Consider the following 21,061-nt stretch of genomic DNA (forward strand, 5'->3'; position numbering starts at 1 on the left):
CGCCCTGCGCTCCGCCTTAACCCGCCGCCTCCGCTCTCCCCGACTGCAGGCGGCGTGCTCGCTGGAAGATCGGCGGTGGCCGTGCCCGCGGCGGGACTTCGGTGCAGCTCCTCGAGGGTGCGACCCCCGAGCGCGCGTGCCGCGCGACCATGAGGGCGCGGCCGCGAGTCTGCGAGGCGCTGCTCTTCGCCCTGGCGCTCCAGACCGGCGTGTGCTACGGCATCAAATGGCTGTAAGTAGGGACCCCGCGTCTATGCAGCCGGGCTCTGGGACCGGCGCTGGGGGTGGCGGCTAACGTTCAGCGCCCCCCCCCCCCGCCGGGGATCGGGTGAGCGTGCCCAAGACCCGGGAGCCGAAGTTGGTTTGGGGGTCGTGGGCAAGTCACTCTTCTTAAGCCTCCTTTTTCTACTCTGTAAAATATTGTCCTTACCTCCCGGAGGGTTATGAGGCAGGAGCGAGACAGGGCGTGGAGAACGACAGAATTGCCTTGTCCTGTGCAGCTGAGGGTTGTGCAAGGCCTCCACAGGGGCAGATGGAAAAAGCGTGGTCAAGGGCCCGAGTCAAGAGGGTCTGTGGCCCGCACGGGGGCCTGTTCAATATCGTGTTTCCTTGTTAGTCTCCTGACCCTCGCTGAAGATTCTCAAACAGTACTGACCCCTCCACCTGGGTGACCTTGGGGGAAGTGTCACTCAACTTCTGGGAGCCTCAGTGTCCTCTGTAGAAGGAGGGGGAGAGCCTCTACCTCACTCAGATCAGATGAGAAGCGGCTCATGAAAGAACTTTGTAAACTGTCAGATGCTCTGCACATGTGAAGGGTATTCCTTTAGATAGAAATTATTAATGGCTGGGTGGGTGGGAGAGGGAGGCTCTCTTCCATCCAGTAGAAGGGAGTGCCTGCTCTGTGCAGAGCTGTGGGCGGTGCAGGGTGGGGGTGGGGGGGGGGGTGGAGAGGAGTAAAACCCAGCCCCTTCCTGGAGGAGCTGCCCTCTGGGCTGGAAGAGATAAGCCCAGGCCGTAAATAACTCCAAGTGCCCTAGGAGTGACCAAGGTGGTGTTGTGGGGACCCAGAGGAGGGGAGACCACCTGGTGGGGGGCACATACTTGGGACCCTGGGATGATTTTTCGGCAGTGGTGAGCCTGGGTCTGGCTTGAGGAGTTTCTGGGAGTTTGGTGGGTGAGGGCGGTGGGGAGGAGGGCACTTTGGGTGGAGGGACTCCCTGCGTGGTGCGGACATCCAGGGCAGGACAGGTCTGGAGACGGGGGTGGGGAGCGAGCCATGCAGATAAGAGAGGCAGGGACAGATTATGGGGGCTGGGGAGGGGCTATGGGGAAGTTTCGTGGATTAGCTGCAAGACAGGGCGATAGTGGCTGGGCCGCCAGCAAACAGTCCTGAGGTCACTGGCGCTGCCGCCCCCCCGCCCCGGGGCTGAGTTATCGATTAATTGGTGATCCAGGAGGGTAACCCCATCTTCTGGCATCTCTTGTTGGCAAGGAGAAGCGTAGGCTTAGCGGCTCTTCGCTGCTGCTTCTGATTAGTTGTGTGAGGCGTCAGCCACCTTCTACTGCCAGTACCTGGCACGGCGCCAGTTGGCGGGACCCTCTGATCAGAGAGTCCCCACCCTCCTCACCTGCCACACCATTTTACAGATAGGGCAGCTGAGGTCCGGGGCATGGAAGGATTTGCCAAAGAACACTAGGAGCGGCAGAAGCCAAGAACCAGGCTTGCCTCTGGAGCGTTGTGGGGGACACGGCTGGCATTCCTGCATCACAGTGGGAATGCTGAGGCCCTGACAATGTGTGACTTGCACAAGCCCCCACGCTGGCAGGTGGCCACGTGGGGCCTGGAATAGATGGCTGGCTAAGCCCAACATCCATGCCGTTCCCACTGCACAGCCCCGGCTGCCACGAAAATGGATACAACTGGGTGTCTGCCTTACGGGAGCTCCTAGCCTCTTGGGGGAAATGGACATGTACAAATACAAAGTGGACTTCGGGCTGTGTCCTGGGAAAGGGAGTGTGGGGGCCCAGGGGAGGAGCGGTTAGGCCCATCTAAGGAAGGTGGCTTTGGGCTGGGCTTCAAAGGATAGGTAGGATTTTGATGGCCAAGGATGGAGTGCAGAGCAAGCATCTAGGCAGGAGGAAAGAGCAGGGACAAAAGCAGAGAGGCAGGACGGTGCATGTGGGGAAACAGAGAAACCAAGAATTATTGGAGCCTACTAGTAAATCCCGTCTCTGTTCCAGGAGCTTTAGTCACTTAATTTTGAGAATACTCCCACGAAATAGGTGGTATTCTTATCGCTACCATTTTACAAATGAGGAATCTAAGGTACAGAGAGGTTCAGTAACTGGCCCAAGATCACGCAGCTAGTTAATGGTGGCTGTGGGACCAGAACCCTGGGCAGATGAGCTCCATTCAGCCAAACCCCTAGTTAGTGGTTAAACTCTTGCTGGAGCTGAAGATACAGGGGGAGGCAGGAGTGGAGGTTAAGCAGTGTGTGTGTGTGTGTGTGTGTGTGTGTGTGTGTGTGTGGCCAAGCACTGTTCTAAGTGCTTTATGGATATTGTTCATTTGAAACAATGAACCATAGGAGGTGGGTTCTGCTATCACCCCCATTAAACAGAAAAAGAAATGGAGGCACGGGGTCTCTAACTCACAGGGTGTCACAGCAGCAGAGGCAGGATGTGGAGTGAGGCTGTCTGGCTCTGTGGCTTCTTGGTCTCAGGGAGCCCCAGGACAGTTGGGAATAGGGAAGTGTACTGTGGGGTGACTCACGCAGGAGACTCAGCTGTCCTGGGGTTGTCCCTGGGGGTCCTGGTACCCTGGGCTTTGGAAAGGGGACCGAAGATGAAAGGGGTCTCTGACCTAAGAACTGTAACCCGATGTGGCTCGGTGGCCCAAAATGTCCACCTGTTGGGGACCTGGGACTCAGCCTGAGCCTTGCCAGTTCGCTAGCCTCGAGCCACGCCTCAGGCATATCAATCGCTTCGGCCTCTCTGAGTCTCAGTTTCCTCATCTCAAAAATGGGAATGAGAGGTGTCCTGGGATCTGGGAGGCCTGGGTTCTAGCTTGGCTCTGCCTGATTGGCTGTGGACATGTCTGGGCAAGCCCTGCCCATCTCTGGGCCTCCGTGTCCCCACTTGCACAATGAGATGAGGATACGGGGGCCCAGCAAGGGCCAGTGACTTACCCAAGGTTGGGTGCAGCAACTGAGCTGGAGCTGAAACCCAGGTCTCTGCCCCCCCCAACCACTCCCAGGAGGACCCTCGACTCCCAGATGGGAGAGACCTCGGCCACTGCAGTGGCACCTTGGCACAGGCCTTGCTTGTGAACTCTGTTCCCTCCTGTCCTCTCTTCCACCCTCTCCCCCCATATCCTCATCCCCAGATATACCAAAATGTTTTCAATTAGGGGTCTGCTGCAGCGAGGCAAGCCGGAGGAGATGTCCAGACGGGCAACTCCCCCGCCTCCCACCATAATCCTTGATTACCTCCCTGAGGGGGACTTAGTTAGAAACGGTCATTACCACTAATTACCAGATGACCGCATTGCCCTCCTCAGGAGTGGAATCCGCTGCCTCCTGCCTCCTGGTCTCCCGGCCTGCACGCTGCGGCTGGCCGCTCTGTGCACATCACTCTCTCCAGCCGCCCCTGGCCCACCAAGGATCTCCAGACCTCTTCCTATCTGTCCTCTGCCCTCCTTGGCAGTCTGGGCCTCATCTGGGAGCGTCCTCACTGGGCTGTCCCTTGTAGTACCTCCTCTCACCGCCGGCTGGGGAGGCGGAGGCTTATTGACTCCAGAACTGGACAGACTGACACCCTGAGTGGCCCAGGTCCTCGGGCAGCAGGGGCACAGAGCTCCCCTCCCTCAGCCACAGCATAGGGTTGCTCAGGAACTGTCAGAGCTGAGCTCCCCAGGGAAAGGCTGGGCCTACATTGTCCACTTCTTGGCTGGAGCAGGAACCCAGGGAAAAGACCCAGAACACAGCCACACTGCTTGAGTGCCCACTGCATACCTCGTACCGTGCGGGGTATTTTCTTGCATACATCATATAATCCTTCCTGTTGTGAAACCGCAAACTGGCTCAGAGGGGAAGGAAGAAATCTGGGCAAGGAGAAGGGCAGAGTGGGCTCAGGACAGGCTGAGTGTTGACAGCCCCCAGCCTGACAGAGAGGAGACCCGGGAAGGAGAGGCCAGGTCTGCGGGAAGATGGTGTCGGGAGGAGACCGAGCATCCGGGTACCAGAGCTGTGCCTGTGTCCTCCTCTGTACAAAGTGTGTGTGGGGGGTGTCATCCCCCAGGCTGCCCCCTCGGGGTGCTGTGAGAAGTGGATGGGGCGAGAGATTCTGCCGAGTGGGGAGTGCTGTGCCTACATGGGGTAGTGTGTGCCCAGTGTTTGCTAGGCACAGGTGGAGGGGCTGGACCAACCAAGAAACAGGCTGTGTGGATGACGTCCGCCTCTGTGTGGCCACACCTCACCCAGTATGGGCTATGAGGATTCTGCCCCGAGGTTCCCTGAGGTGACCTGGCATAGACAGGCCTCAGTGGCTCAGAGGGCCAGGGAGGACCAGATGGCTCGCTTTAGCTCAAGCAAACAGGCCTGAGATCTGCACCCAGACATGCCAGACATTTCTCTGCTCACAGTTGGGAGGACAGGGACGGACCAGGGGTAACAGTGAGGCAAGACTGTCTGAGATACCCACAATCGATCTGAGGGCTGGCTTGTGCCACCCAGACTGCAGACATCACATCAGGGCATGCCCACTTGTCCTGGGTCGGCTTCCCAGGCCTCTGGGAAGACTTCTGTACTTTGGAGTTGTAGGAGGGGTGGGACATGGTGAAGTGAGAGGCAGGGGGGAACAAACTAACTTATTAGGACTTAATGTAGCACCTATTTTCTCTCTTGGGCCCTCCAAGACCTCTAGGACTTCCCATTTTGTAGGTGATTCTCAGAGAGGTACAGCAATTTGCCCGAGATTATACAGCAGATAGAGGGCAGTGCTGGAGCTAGAACCCCTCTGACCCTCTTTGGTCCAAGATTCACCTGGCAATAAGCAGAGGCCATCCCGCTTATGGATGTTCAAGATGTTTTACGTATGTTATGATACAGAAGTCTTGCCATCACCTTTTAATGTAGAAATTGTCATTTTGGGGGCTCAGTCGGTTAGGCAACCGACTCTTGATTTTGGCTCAGGCCATGATCTCACAGTTTGTGGGATCGAGCCCTGCCTTGAGCTCTGCACTGACAACACGGAGCCTGCTTGGGATTCTCTCTCCCTTTCTCTCTGCCCCTCCCCTGCTGGCTCACTCCCTCTTTCTCGCTCTCTCTCTCTCAAAATAAATAAACATTTAAAAAAAAATTATCATTTTCTTATAGCAGATGAGGACCATGAGGCCCAGAGAGGTTGGGTAACTTACCTATGTCACACAGCTGTGCCCTAAGCCTGGGCTCTTCCCTAGGCCAGCCCATGAGCTGGAACATTTGGGTCATTGCCTTATTACTGTTGAAAGGCCTGTGTAGCCATTAGACTAGGGGCTCCTTGAGGAAAGGATCTGTGTCATGTTCATTATCAAATGAGTCCAGAAAGAGCTGGTGCTTAGTAAATATTTCTTCCACAAGTAGATCAAGTTCATTTATTCATTTAGGTACAAGAGCAAGGGGGAAAGGCATTCCTGGCATCAGGAAAAGCCTGGGCAAACACATGGTAACAGGGCCGTCCCTGTTAGAGAAGCCAGGAGTCTGGTATGGCCAGATATTAGGGCACGCCGGGGACGAGGACAAGAGGCTGGAGAGGGCTTAGGGGACCAGGTTTGAGGCAGCCCTTGGCTGTGACTAAGTGGGTACAGGAAGGAAAAGACCACCAAGGATGTGATTGTAGTAACTTTCCTTACTGGGCACTGACCAGCTGTGTCGGCCCTGGGCGGAACACATGAGGGTCACAGAGTTACTCCCCCAGGTAATGCTGAGAGGTTGCTGGGCTAGGAGAGGCCAAGAGACTTGTTCAAGGTCACAAAGGGAATGACACATCCAGGAGTCTACCCTGGCATGTGCTGTTCTTTAGCAAGGTGCTACCTCCCTTAGGATGTCGGGGCAGGGGTTCTGGATCTCGGCCTCACCAGGTCTCAGCCCTGACCCTGGGTGAAGACCGTGGGGCTCGCAGCAAGCAGGGCCCACAGCACTGTGGCTGCAGATTGGCCCATCCTTGTCCCCGGCTCCTCCAGGGTCTCTGCTGGATTGCTGAGGGCCAGCTGGCTCTGGGGCAGGGGATAAGTCTATGCAGAACCCTTTAAGGCTGTTGGGGTCCCTCTACCCTGCGCTCAGAGGAGGTGCTGCCTGATGCAGCCTGCTCCTCGGAGAAGGCCTGGGGACAAATGTGGATCCAGGACCCCGGTCCTAGAGCCTTGCAGTCCCAGTGCCTAGAACCAGGATCTGGGAAGCTCTTCAGTCCTATAACATCACCAGGTTCAAAGGGACCCCCAGGCCAGCATTTCCCAAAGCATGGATGAGGTCAGTGCCTCTCAAACAAAGGGCTTTGTGCTCAGCAAGGACTCCAGAGTTAAACAAAACCAAGCCTGTTGTGTTGCTTGGGACTTCTCAGGGCCTTTAAAATGCAAATGTGCATTAATTACTCTCCAAAGGGAAACATAGTAGATCATGTTCCCCAAATGTGCTTAACCATGGATCCCTTCTTTCAGTGTCTCACTGGAACACGTTCTGGGAAATACACTTTATAGGTACGGACACTGAAGCCCAGAAAGGGACAGTGATTTATCGAAGGGCACACAGCAAGTGAATGACTTAGTCCCATTTATTGCAAAACTGAGTGGCTGTTTTATCCTTTAATAAATCCCAAGCATGTGTGTGGAATTTTACAGCCTAATAAGTAGTTTAATAATTAAATGAAGCAATGTATGGTAAGCTCCTAACTCATAATGTGCATCTAGTAAGCGCTCAATTAATAGTGTGTATTATAATGATACTGATTGTAATAATCTAGCATTTAGCACAATGTCTGGCCCATTTGGTGTTCAGGGTTGAATGAATGTTAAATAAAGAGTAATAATTCACAGCCGTGTGAGAGCTAAATAAAGCCGTGGGTGTGCACGCTTTGTGGGCTGTGAAACTGTTTATTGTTAATATAATTATAGTAAAGTGTAGGTAGGATGGAGGTCATGATCCTGCATTATGAATGAGGCCCTGGCCCAGAGAGGGACAGCGATGTGCCCAAGGTCACAGGGAACGGAAGGGGGAGCCATTGCTCTGCTGGGGCCAGGTCTTTGCCTCTTAGTTTCCAAACTCCTTCCAGCAAAGGCACCTGAACCCATTCATTGCGCAAGGGCTGGGAGCAGTAGGGCAGGTGTAGGCAACGTGGCCCCTCACGCTCTGTCTTTCCTTCTCTTGGTTGTTGCCCTTCGGTGGTGTGCAGGGCGCTGTCCAAGACCCCGGCGGCCCTCGCGCTGAACCAGACGCAGCACTGCAAGCAGCTGGAGGGGTTGGTATCTGCGCAGGTGCAGCTGTGCCGCAGTAACCTGGAGCTCATGCACACCATCGTGCACGCCGCCCGCGAGGTCATGAAGGCCTGCCGCAGGGCCTTCGCGGACATGCGCTGGAACTGCTCCTCCATCGAGCTTGCCCCCAACTACCTGCTTGACCTGGAGAGAGGTAGGGGGCCGGCGGGGGCTGCTAGGGCCTACAGAATGCGTGCAGGTGGGGAAGGATGAATTCAGGCATCAATATATGTGTGTTTAGATAGGTGGGTGAATTCATGGACGGATGGGTGGATGTTGATGGCTGTGTGATGGGTGGATGAGTGAAGAGGTGGGTGATGGATGGATGCACAGAAGAAAACAGACGTGGATGGACGGGTGGATGAATTAATCGTAGATACCGGTATCCGGGCATGAACTGATGAATGAATAAACATATAATGAGTGAATATACGAGTTGCAGGGGAGCCTGAAATGGTAGCACAAATGCCTGTGTACCTAATGCATAAAGGGAAGGATGAACGAGGCCGAGGAGGCTCTTGGGAGGGGCGTATGTGACAAGACAGGAAAGCCACCACCGGGCAGACAGGTGTGCCATAAGGTAATTCTAGACCGAGGTAATTCTAGACTGAGGATGCTGTGAGATGCACAGAATGATATAGGAACCCCACTTTCTGGAGCAGGTGGCTTGCGGGGTGGACTTGGGGGTCCTATGTACAGTCAAGAGCCTTTTGATGGCCAAAAGTGCCCCAATGGATCTAATCTCTCCTCCCGCGTGGCAACAGCTAAGGATTGTATAGCACTTGACAAAGCTTCCTTCCTTCCCGAATTATGGGAACTCTAGAGCAATCCTGTGAGGGAGGTATTATCATTTCCATTCTACAGTTAAGGAAACTCAGGCTTGAGAAGGGGAGGTGACTTGCGTGGACCTGAAGCTAGGACCCCCTACAGCAGAGGCACATTGGGCTCCATATTAGTTTTCCCAGGATGCTGTGACAAGGTCCCACAAACAGGGCTTCAGACAACAAAACTGTATTGTCCCAGAGTTCTGGAGGCTGGAAGACTGAAACCAAGATACCAGCAGGGCTGTGCTCCCTCTGACAGCCCCGGAGAGGATTCTTTCTTGCCTCTTCTTAGCTTTCGGTGACTGTCCCCAGCCTCAGTGTTCCTTGGCCTGGAGATACATCACTTTAATTCCTGCCTCTGTGTCTCTGTATCCAGAACTCCCCCCTTCCTATAAGGACGCCAGTCATTGGATTAGGGCCCACCCTGACCCAGTATGACCTCATCTGAGTTCCATTACACCTGCAAAGGCCGTGTTTCTAAATCAGGTCATGTTCACAGGTACCAGGGGCCAGGACTTGACTATATCTTTTAGGGGGACACATTTCAACCTACAGCAGGCTCTTTGCACACTTGTCTGCCCCTCGAGTTGTGAGTTCTTTGAGGAGTAGCCCCTAACACTGAGTGCAGGGATGTAGGGGGAGATCCGGAATGGTGAGTGTGTGGGAGCAAGGGTGGCTGTGGGTGTGTGGGCTTTGCCGGCCTCTGGGAATGAGGGTGAGTTTGTGATGAGTGCACAAATCAGCTGGTGTATGTGTGGGAGAATGGACTGGCGACAGATTAATGTCCCTGGTGCTGTCCTCCATCTGGTGGCAGCCTCTGTGCCCGGCTGGCCCCACAGAGGCAGGCAGGGGCCCAGGAGGAGGCCCTCAGGCCTGGGTGGGGTCCTGTGCCCTGTCCCCCGGCCCGCCCCCCCCCCCCCCCCACCGCCCCGAGCTGACCCAGCACCTCCCCACAGGGACCCGGGAGTCAGCCTTCGTGTATGCGCTGTCGGCGGCCGCCATCAGCCACGCCATCGCCCGGGCCTGCACCTCCGGCGACCTGCCCGGCTGCTCCTGCGGCCCTGTCCCAGGTGAGCCACCCGGGCCCGGGAACCGCTGGGGAGGATGTGCGGACAACCTCAGCTACGGGCTCCTCATGGGGGCCAAGTTTTCCGATGCTCCTATGAAGGTGAAAAAAACAGGATCCCAAGCCAATAAACTGATGCGTCTACACAACAGTGAAGTGGGGAGACAGGTAACCACCCACCCCACCCACCCCAGATGGTTATGCCTATGCCAGGTGGCCAGGAAAGGGCCACCCTGTGTGCCCTGATGGAGGGGGGGGGGGGGACGGGCCCGATCCACCCACGTTGAGTGCTCCCGACCTCCCCCGGCTCTCTCTCCCCTCTCCAGCCGCTTGGGGCTTGCCTGGCTCCTCCTCCTCTAGGGGGTCCACCAGGGTTTGAGTTGAGAATATTAGTGGAGCAGAAGGGACACTGAGCTAGGAGTCAGGAGCTCTGAGTTCCCATCTTGGCTCTGGCACTAGACTAGCTGTGTGACGTTGGGCAAGTCACTTCCTCTCCGGGCTCAGTTGTTTCTATCTATAAAATGGGCTGGGTCGGTGCTCTTCAGTCCCCATCAGCTGTGTTCCTCAGGCTCCTCCTGTGGGGTCCTGAGCAGAGGCTGGGTATGGGAGGAGGCATGGGGAGGGCCATGGGGCAAGAACCTTAGCCTAAGGGGTAGTCTCCTTGGCTCTAACAGGGACTCCCGCCCAGGTCCAAAACTCAGTTTCCCCTCAACGTTTGTTACGATCAGTGTTTCATTAATCCCTCACCTCATTCCACAGAAGGTTGGGGTGAATGCGTAAGTGAATGAATGGACCTTTTTATTTTTTGAAAATGAAAAAAACAACTTTATACCAAACTGCGTGCCAGGCATTGAGGTGGTGCTTGGGGCGTTTTCTCTCCCGTAGTCTCCCCTGTGGGGAGGTGCGGCTACCCCCTTACACACGGGGAGCTGGGTGCCTGAAGGGTGGAGAGTCGGGTGCAGATGGCATCTCATGGCCTCCTCCCTGCAGCCCCGTCAGGCCCATTGCACAGAGGCAGCCAGTGAGGCAGAGAGAGCTTAGGTGGCTTGGCTAAGGACACAGGGTGCGATGGAGCCCAGGTCTGTGGACTCCAAGTCCGGAGGTTTCCACGTCCTCACCTTCCTCTCTCATTGGTCTCCCTTATAGAAGGATTCTGGGATGTCCAGGCCATGTTTGGACAGTTGGGGAAACTGAGGCCAAGAGACACTATGGGTCCATAGCAGAGCCTGGCCGGGGACCCAGGCTCCTGTCTCCCAACCCTGCGGGCCTGCCCCCATCCTTGGGAACTCAGCCTCAGTCCTACTCCCTGCCTGGCCTGAGCTTCGTGTATCCAGGAGCACAGCCATCTGGTCCCCCGGTGCAGTCAGGACAGGATACTCAGCTGCCGGGGCACATCGGGCCTGCCCCTGGGGCCCTGTTGCCAAGGAGCTGGTTTCCCTGGGACCATCTGCAAAAGGACCCAGTGCCCTCTCCCGGCCACAGGGCTTGTGTGTCTGGCACACAGCGGGCACCAGGAAACTCTGGGCCCCTTCCCACCCATCAAAGCTGAGGCACTAAACATACCTTACCTCTCCTTTATGACTCAAAAGCGCCTCGATGCCCTTGGGAGGTTGAACATGCCCTGCATTTGGGTTCATCTCATTCCTGTGCTCTTCACAGGCTTTGCTGGGCCAAGTCCAGATTTTAGACCCAGTGGACTCCCTCAATTCTTCACTACCTGGCACTGATGAAGGAGATGGAGCCCTGGGACCTTGACCAGCTCCCACACTAACTCACTGAATGATTTGGGGCAAGTCTCTGCCTGCTCTGCGCCTCAGTTTCCCCATCATTTGAAGGCAGGGGTAGGCCCAGGGGACCCATAAGCCTTGCAGCTCTGTATAGGGCAGGCAGGAGGGCAGGCCCGGGCACAGGGATCCAAGTCCCGTGTGCAAAGGAGCAGGGAATAGAACGCAAAACTGAACTGCCTGCAGAAGACATCTATCGAACTCATGCCCCTCGGGTACACATGAGGAAGCTGATGGGACAAGAGGATGATGGGACAGAGTCACTTCTTTAGCCAGGGCTAGAGTTCCCTGAGCCCCAGAGCCCAGACCTCCCCCCTCCACCACAGGCATTAGACTGATTTTTCAAACCAGTGTTGATTTGACTTTTGTTAGTTCACAAAACCCTTTCATATGCGTCCTCTCTTTGCATCCTTGCAACCTCCCTGGAAGGTAGCGATTATGCGCGAGCTCTGCACATATAAGATAGAAGGGCTGAACAGTGGAGGGCTTGCTGAGGGTCACCAGGCAGCAGAGGGGAAAGGCCAGCCAGGCCAGGGAATGTGCCTCCCCACCCCATGTACTTACTTCCTGCCTCTTCTTACTGTCCCCCTCCCTTCCTTCCCTTGCCCTTCCTTCCTTCTCTTTTCTCCCTTTTTTTCCCCAGCAAGCATTTAGGGAATCCCAGTTTTGTGCAAGAGAAAAGCATGGAGCAATTAAAAGGCATGGCTTTTGCAACTGCCCTCAGACCTGAGTTCCAATCCCAGCTCTCAGATTTTCTAGCTGTGCAACCTTGAGCTTGGGGTTTGGCCTCTCTGAGCCTTTGTTTCCTCTGTTTAAAGTGGGGAAAATAATAATACCTCCTGTGAAGGACTGCTGTGGTGATTAAGCCATGTTATATGTTAGAGCTCTTGGCATCTGCTGTCCCTGCAAATGCCACTCCCTTCCTGTCCCTCCCCGCTGCCCCCCACGTTGGAGGAGGAGCTGAGAATCTAGGACATCTCCCAGCTTTAGAGCCAAAAGCTCCCTCACTTGAGGCCTAGAGCAGACGATGACTCCCTGAGAGCACCCAGCATGCGGAGGGGTGGGGGCAGGGTCCCCGGACAGGCCAGGCAGCGGGCTCTGGCCGCCCAGCCCGACGCCCTCCCCTGTCTGCAGGCTCTGCGCGCCTCTCTGGAAATGAAGTGTAAGTGCCACGGGGTATCTGGCTCCTGCTCCATCCGCACCTGCTGGAAGGGGCTGCAGGAGCTTCGGGATGTGGCCTCTGACCTCAAGACCCGCTACCTGTCGGCCACCAAGGTGGTGCACCGACCCATGGGCACCCGCAAGCACCTGGTGCCCAAGGACCTGGATATCAGGCCTGTGAAGGACTCGGAGCTTGTCTATCTGCAGAGCTCGCCCGACTTCTGCATGAAGAACGAGAAGGTGGGCTCCCATGGGACGCAAGACAGGTAAGGGCCTGCTGTCACCCTGGCAGGAAAGGGTCAGCTAGGCTGCACATGCCCCACCCCAAGGCACACAGTCTGGGCTCAGCTGGCATTTGGGGGAGTGGAGTCCCTGCCCAGCCGAGGGAGGTGGCCCCAGGAATGCTGAGGAGGGGTCCTGGGGTCCAAGGGGCCCGCAGCAGAGCTCCTGGGAGTGGCTGTTGTGTACCTTGCCCGGGCAGGGGCCCCTGGGGAGTGGAGGCTGGTGGGAGCTCCCTCCTTCCGCCTGGTGGGGGAGATGGGGAGAGACGATGACCACACTGGGAGGCTGGCTGAGAAAGAAGCTGTCCCACGTAAGACAGGTCCTCAGCGTTTGTCAACTGAATAAATGAAGGGTAAATGTCATGTCACCTGGTCATTGGACAAATAAGGAACTGAGGCACAAGGGGGCAGCAGCCAGCCCACAGCCACACAGGCAGTCTGCACAGAGCCGAGACAGGGCCGGGGCAACTGCTTTTCAGAAGGGCAGCAGGAGCGCAAAGCGTGCCTGCATTCTGTGGACACAATGCTCCCGCGTTCCCCTGCCATGCACGCACCCACCTCCCAGGCCCCAGCTCTCTCCCCAGCCGATCCCCAGTTTAACAGCTGGAGCTGGGGTCCCTACATCTGGTCCCATCACTGCTGCTGAAGCCGGCTTAGGACAGGAGAAAGAAAGGGGCCCAGGGGTGATTGCAGACCTACTGTGTGCCAGGCGGGGGCTGCTGAGGATTCAGGGCAGCAGCATTTCCCAGAGACCTTCTGGGGGCAGTTAGTCCTGAAATGGTGTAATAGAAACAGTTCTGCAATCAAATATGATTGGGAAATTCTCTTTGGCGACTTGCAAGGCACGAGAACATTTTAAAGGCTCGGAGGAATCCCACAGTAAAGAATCTGCCTAAGCCAACGTTTCCCAGAGGTGTTTGCTGTGGAACTTTTTTATTAAGGAGCCCCTAATAGCATTCCACAAAACTAGTGTTCTGCGGGGTTAAAAGAATATTGAACCAGAGTGAGGGTGTCTGAGAACGTGTCTGGCACATAGTTGGTGCCCGGCCAGCATCTGCTTCCTCCGCAGCCCACGTTCCTGTCTCCAGGAGAGGGGGGCTGGTTTGGGGGGCTCCATCGTCACAGGCTAGGACAGCAGGCTCTGTGAGGAGGCCTCGGCTTCCATCTGGAGACCAGATTGAGGGGGTCGGGTGGAGTGAAGATGGAACCGGGTCAGGCCAGGGAGACAGGAAGGAGCGAGAGTCTGGTCTGAGGCAGCCAGGGTGGGTGGGGTGAGGATGGGGTTGGGGGGTGGTGAGGATGGGGCAAAGGATTCTAGAGCCCAGAGAGGCTGGGGAAAGGCCAGAGCAAATAGAGGGTCTCCCTGGATCTGTGTGTGTGTGTGTGTGTGTGTGTGTGTGTGTGTGGGACAGTTCCCACCCAGTTGCCGTGGCTTCCTACCTGCAGGACCTTGAGCAGATCTCTTCACTCATCTGAGGCTCAGTCTCATCCTCTGTACAATGCATAGGGTTCCACAGCCCTCAGAGGGTGGCCGACAATCTCCTGTCACACTTACTGAACAGCTCCTCCTCTGCTAGACAGCGTCAGTCCCATGGGAAGGGCTCACTAATGGCAATCTCCCATCCCCACCCCCCAGGCTGTCAGGGCTCCGCTTTCCCAGGGCCCCCACTCTGCCCCTCGGGCTTGCCCTACAGCGACTGATGAGGAGGCCCCATCCCGCAGCACCAGCTGCCTCCCTGGCTTTCTCAGAATGCCTCCCCATGCTTGCCACCAGGTTTCCTGCCACTCTCAGCTTTCCGCCATTCCTCTGAGGATGGGCTATTGTGGACATCTGTATCAGTCAGCTTTTTCTGCAGTAACAAACAGCTCCAATATCTCAGTAGCTTACAACCACAGACGCTTTTCCCATCTATTTATTACATGAGGCTCTGGCAGGCACACAGAAGGGTGAGAGACAAGTGGTCAGATTGTAACAGAGAAAAGCCCAAGGATGAGAGAAGTCCAGAGGTGCCCTGACCCAGCCTGGACATCAAGGAAGGCTTCCTGGAGGAGGGGGAACGTGAGTTTTACTAGGTTAGGGGATTCAGGAGTGCAAGGGGTGGAGGTAAATGAGCTTTGTTACTGTAAAAAGAGGTGCATGGGTGGCACCTCTCTAGAGGCTGGCCCCCTAGCTGGGGACAATGCTCTGCAGCCCTCCTCAAGGCCAGCTTGGTGAACTGAGACCTCATTGGCAGTCAGTATTCCAAACCCTGGCCCTCTTGTCATGTCTTTCCCAGCAGCCCCTGCGCTAATAAAACCTGCCCTGGGCCCCTGGATCTTTCTCCAAGCCCCACTCACCCCCACCCCCTCTCTCAGGCATCACTGCATACCTCAACTGATTCTAGGGTTAGAGACCAGGTTTCAAACATTGCATGTCAGGGATCTAGAAGTAAAAATGAAACTCTTCCTTCTTCCTACTACCCTTTGTCCAGAGGCCTCCAGGATAAGGCTGAGGGCCATTCATGGTGTTGATAACTAAACAAAGTCACCTTTGTTAAGTGGCTTGCCCTAAGTCACCCAGCCAGTGAGTGGCAGAGATGGGGTTTGAACCGTGGTCTGTCTGGCTCTGGGGCATTGTGTTCTTCCTGCTGTTTCTTCCTTCCCAGAACTGCTTGTAGCTCCCATATGCGGGTCACTGTCACTTCCTGACTCTCCCTTCAGGCGCTCCCTCCTTCCCACCTCATGGCCCCTTCCCAGCACAGGTCTTGGCCTCTCTTTCTCAGCTGCTGCCTAGCCTCCTCCCTGGCCTTCCTACCCCTTCCATCTGTTCTCACGTCTTAGGTTAGATCAGGTCCTTCGCCTTTGCCCAGGCTGTTTGTTTTCTTTGCCCCCAACTCCCTTTCCCTCCTCCCCATCTTAGATTTCTGCTGGTCTTCTGTGAAACGGCCTAGATGACCCCTCCTCCTCCAGGAAGCCTTCCCAAACTCTTACAGTCCCCATGCTCACACTGTGTGACTCTGGGCACGCTCCCTCTCCATTCCATGGCTCAGTTTCCCCATCAGGAAATACAAGGGTTGGATTTGGTCAGCTCTAGAACTTGCCCATGCTGGACATTCTAGGATTCCTGGGTCTGCATGGCTGTGGGGACCCAGCTGCGTGCCATAAAACATCCCTGCTAGCCTGAGCCCACCTAGAGGATCTGCCAAACTGCAGTTAGATATTGGGGTCCCATAGGGGCCTTCACTGTCTTCTCCCACAGGAATGGGATTCAGAAAGAAATGCAGCCCCTGGAATCCTATGGATTCTCTGCCCTTAGGGTAGGCGGAGCATGTGAGAGATTTGGTTTCAGGACCCCACAGATTCCTGTGAGACCTTGAACGGGCTCTGCTCTTTGCTAAGCCCATCACCATCTGTAAAATGGGTATAATAATTCCACTGACCAGGGACCCCGCATGCCTCCTGGAAGATAAAATACGGTGGGGGGGGGGGGGAGCGGGGGGGGTTGCTGACTGGCACGCAGGGCCAGTGGTTGGCAGACCCTGTCTCTAGATGAACAGTGTGCCACATATTCACTTTGCCTCGCATCCAGTGCCATTTAGTCTTTTCCAGAACTTACTTTGGGATTCTTAAATGTGAAAATGTTCTTGACATTTGGGACAATATAATTAAAGATCAAATATGAAGACAGGATTATCAGAGCGGTTTGAGGCTCCTTCAAGTATTTAGAAGAAATAGAAAAAAAAAAAAAAGACACCCCTAAGAAAACAAACATGCCCATCATTTCTCGTTTTGATAAATGCCTATTAGAAATATGAGGAGAAGCGAGAAGTACTCTTAGGGAAGCTGATTACCTAAAATTCCCCAAAGATCAAGACACCTTCCAAGAGGGACGCAGCCGCGGAGTAGGGGGAACCTGCGGGTGCCCGGTTGGGAGCATGCGCTCACCCGCTGTCCCTTTCCTCCCCACCGCAGGCAGTGCAACAAGACATCCCACGGCAGTGACAGCTGTGACCTCATGTGCTGCGGACGTGGCTACAACCCCTACACGGACCGCGTGGTCGAGCGGTGCCACTGCAAATACCATTGGTGCTGCTACGTCACCTGCCGTAAGTGCGAGCGCACCGTGGAGCGCTATGTCTGCAAGTGAGGCCCTGCCCACCCCGTGGGGACTTGTGGAGGCCCAGCCAGGGGCCCGGAGACACCCCGTGGAGTTTTTCTTGGGAATTCCAGATGCCAGGCATGGGAGGCGGCTTGTGCTTTGCCTCCCCTTGGAAACCGCCAGAAACAGAAGGCCCAGCCGCTCTGGAAGGAGGGCCAGGACATCAAAGGAAACCGACAAGATTAAAAATAACCTGGCAGCCAGAGCCTGGGAGTGCCCACTTGCTGCCTTCCAGACTCGTCTAAGAAGCCAGGGGTATGAGTTGGGCAGGACTGGCATGGACTTGACCTTTCGCAGCCGGAGACACCAGCCTCCCGGGAAGGGAGGTCTGCCTGCCCTCCTCAGAATGTCTGCAGGCCCAGCCCTTGCAACGACCCCCGGCCCACCCCAGGGTCTGAGCCTGCTGGGCATACCACATGGAACCACTAGCTTGGGTTGTAAATGTTTTTTGTTTTGTTTTGTTTTGTTTTGTTTTGTTTTCTTCCTCTGGGATGTGGGAGCTACAGAAATATTTATAAAACAGCTTTTTCTTTGGGGTGGCTCGCCTCAATTCCTCTTTATATATTTTATATATATATATAAATAAATATATATAATGATCTATATTTTAAATAAGCTTTTTAAACAGCTATATGGAATAAACGGTGAGAGAACCCCAGACTGCCCCTGCGGTTTGTAACCTCCACAAGGGAACTCAGAAGGTCCTGGGGCTGGCGGGGTGAACTCTCGGATTTCCAGGCAAGGCGGCTTCCCGATTGATGTCCCGAGCCCCCGGCTCTGGCCCCGATCGCCCTGTAAGATCTCTTGGTCAAGGGCGAGGACAGACGTCTTGAAACATAAACCCAGCTGGCAGATTCTTTGTTCCTCTGGGACACACATGCAGGCGCGCATAGCCTGGCTGTGTCGTCAGACCTGCTAAGCTCGCTTCAAGAGAAAACCTACCCCCCCGGGGAGCTGGGGACGCAGACCTCAGGGAGGTGGTGACAGACCCAGGCTCCGGCCGGCCCTGGTGGGTGTTCTGTGTGACTGCGGGGGAGGCTTTTCCCCTCCCTGGGCCTCAGTTTCCCCATTTGTAAACCGAGAGTGGTGGACCTTAAGGTTGGTGGTTGGGAAAGTACGCCCCCCGGCCCCTTCCCACTCTCCAGCCTCCGCCTGGGCCAGGCTGGCTGCAGTGGATATGGTGAGAAGCAGCTGGATTCCTGTTCTGTGTCAAAGATGGAGCCATCGGGATTTTTTTCTCTCTGTGGCTGTGGGGCGTGGGACCAGGAGGATTGAGAAGGATTCGAGCCTTTGGCGGGGGGTACCTGGAAGCCCTGAGATGGGATGAAAAGAGAGGGCTGGGGCTCAGACTGGGCCACTGGGAGACTGTGAGGTCCATTCAGTCCCAGGTAGAACCGGTGGGGAGAGGCAGCATCACTAAGGGGCACACTAAAAAAGCAAAGCGGGGGCGCCTGGGTGGCGCAGTCGGTTAAGCGTCCGACTTCAGCCAGGTCACGATCTCGCGGTCTGTGAGTTCAAGCCCCGCGTCGGGCTCTGGGCTGATGGCTTGGAGCCTGTTTCTGATTCTGTGTCTTCCTCTCTCTCTGCCCCTCCCCCGTTCATGCTCTGTCTCTCTCTGTCCCAAAAATAAATAAAAAACGTTGAAAAAAAAAATTAAAAAAAATAAATAAAAAAGCAAAGCGGACCAAGACCTGAGCCTGGGGCACCTCTGCTTTGGAGGTCAGGGAGAGGAAGGGGGGAAGAGGCAAAGGGGCTGGGGAGTAGCAGCCAGGGAGATGGGGGGGGGGGGGTGGTTCTTAGTGTGGCCAGCTCTGCCCCCTCTGAGCTTCGGCTTCCTTTCCTGGCACGTGGGTGGTGCTGGTGAGCAAGTAGAGGCTATCCTTGGTGCCTGGCCCCCAGAAGGCCCCCCACACAGAAGCAATTAGTAATCACATGTGCTCTGGCCCTGGGGTAACCACTCAAGTCCAAAGATGGAAGAGAATGTTATAACCTGAACTTCTGTGTATGTGAGAGGAGGCATGAATGCCAGGAAGGAAGGCTCTCCGCTACCCACAGCTAGCTAAGGCCCTACCTGGAGGGGCTGGGGCACAGCAGGTCCTGGGAGCCCCAGAAGGATTTGGGGAAGCGCAGCAGGGGTGGGGGTGGGATGCCATGCCAGAGGCTGGACCGATCACAGGGTGGGGAAAAGAGACGGCTGTGTGGCCACCCTCCAAGTCCCTGCCTGCGAGCTTGTGGCGGGGCGGCCAGAGTCACAGATTCACGGTCTGGAAGGAACCTCAAGATACTGGTCTCTCACTCTGTTTTACAGACGAGGAAATTCCGAGATGGGAAGGGCCTTTCCTGTGGTCACAGAGCTGATAAGGTTGGTGGTAGAGTTGCAGGGCATCCCGGGGGGCGAGGCTCTTGCTCACATCTCTGCAGAAAACAGCCTCCATCGAATGTGCCCCTGGAGTGTGCTCTCTTCCAGGCCCAGGGCTGCCCCTGCTCCGCAGCCTTCATCGGCTCCTCCTTATGGGCCCGGAAAACCAATCCCCAGTTCCTGGGCCTGGCATACAAGGCCCCTCCCCCAGGTCACAGGTCATGCTCCCAGCCACCTTTCCTGAGACTGCCCAGGCATCCCCTGTGCTCCAGCCACAAGCAGACCACTCATCCATGCACAGATGCAGAAACCTGACTGCTGGGCCTGCGTCTGGGTATCTGCTGTTCTTTACAGGCCTGGAATGTAACTTTCCCTGTTGGAATCCTGCTCAGCTGTCCTGGCCATCTCCACCAAGCCATCCATAATGCCCTGGGTGGAAGCGATCTCTCCCTCCTCAGGCTCCCTGCAACCCTCTGAACCTTTGAAGCAGCCATCACGCTCATGCTCACTGTGCCCAGCCACTGGCCAATCTTCCTCCAGGGCCCAGCTGACTGGTCCTTTCCTCCAGGGAGCCTTCCTTCCCTGACCACCCTCAGCCTGGGGCTCCTCCGGGTTCCCACGGCCATTGTGCTCCTCTGCAACATTGCATTGAGCCGAGTTGTTGTACAGGTCTGCGTGGTGTCTGTGCCTGCCTCCCCCACTCATCTGGGGCCTCCTCATGACCTGGGACCAGCTCAGTGCACCTGTGAGGCCCTGGAATTTGGGGGTGGCACACCTGGGGCTGGGTTCATGCCTCAGAAATGTTGGATTTGGGGGTGTTCTTTGGACCTTAACCAGGACAAGCGAATGAAGAGACCAGACCAAGGGCCCAGAGTGGGTCTCAGGAAGGGTGATCATAATAACCTAAATGCTACTGCTTACTGTGCTCTTACTGTGTGCTATTCCAAGCACACTGTCCCAAGTCATGTTCACGGCAAGCCCCAGACGGGCATGGTTGTCTCCATCTGGCAGGCAAGGAAGCTGAAGCTCTGAAAGGGAGGCAGCTCACCCCAGATCTCCTCCTAAGTCCACGGCGACGTGGGGCTGCGGGCTCAGATGTGTCTGACCCCAGACCCTGGCCCCTTCTCACGAGTCCTCACTCCAGCCAGGCACAGCAGAAAAGGCAGAAAACTATTCCCAGCTCAGGACAGGAGACGCAGCTGGGCCCCTGACTCAGTGGGCCTTCTGCACCTGCCACTGGCCAGTGCCCAGGCCTGTGGTGAAGCCCTGTACCTCTCCGGCCGGTCACAGGCTGGGCAACCAGGAGTGGGTGGAGAGCTGGTCCCTGGGCTGCTCCCCCGCACCTCGGCCAGGTCCGGGTTCTAAGCACGCAGTGAGGATGAGCCCCCACTCAGGTGAGACGGGGGCAGGGGAGGGAGCTCCACCGTGAATCCCAGAACCTCAGAGCTCTCTTTGCGTTCAGAGATTTAGAACCATAGAATCTTGGTACCTTGGACCAAGATGGCAAACCACTCCATTGGAAGCACTGTAGAGGCCCCTGGACCGGTAGCCAACCCTGAAAATTGAAAAGGCCCGGGTGCTGACCAGTGGGTGCCCGAGTGCTTGTCACCAGCAGGATCGCTGTCCCTCTACCTCTCTCCTTCCTAAGAGGAGAGCAGTCCCAGACTAGGCTCCGTGAGGCTCTGAAAGCCCCAGAGAGATGGCAGCTTCCCAGGCACGACAGGAACAGGACCAGCTGCTCCAAGGAGGCTTCTGGACCGAGTGTGGGAGGCTGGCTAGAGACATGGGAGAGACAGGGCCTGAGGAGGGAGACAAGAAGGCGGCAGAGAGGAAACAGGAACTCCTGAAAAGAGGGAGAGATTAGGTTGGTGGGAAAGGAGAGAATGGACAGATAAGGGCCCCTGGGGAGGCCAGGTCAGGCCAGAGAAACAGCCAAGGGGG

The 21,061-nt window shown here is 56.0% G+C and overlaps 1 protein-coding gene across 1 annotated transcript; it reads left to right on the forward strand.

Moving 5' to 3' along the window:
• The first annotated feature begins 89 nt into the window (after positions 1-89).
• Positions 90-17,373, forward strand: WNT11 (Wnt family member 11). The gene is made up of 5 exons (XM_042958415.1): positions 90-232; positions 7,426-7,661; positions 9,288-9,565; positions 12,316-12,608; positions 16,575-17,373. Exons 1-5 carry the CDS (start codon positions 150-152, stop codon positions 16,747-16,749), a joined length of 1,065 nt encoding a protein of 354 aa, XP_042814349.1. The 5' UTR covers positions 90-149; the 3' UTR covers positions 16,750-17,373.
• Positions 17,374-21,061: the final 3,688 nt, after the last annotated feature.

Source organism: Panthera tigris, chromosome D1 (genome assembly GCF_018350195.1).
Source record: "Panthera tigris isolate Pti1 chromosome D1, P.tigris_Pti1_mat1.1, whole genome shotgun sequence".
Taxonomy (NCBI): domain Eukaryota; kingdom Metazoa; phylum Chordata; class Mammalia; order Carnivora; family Felidae; genus Panthera; species Panthera tigris.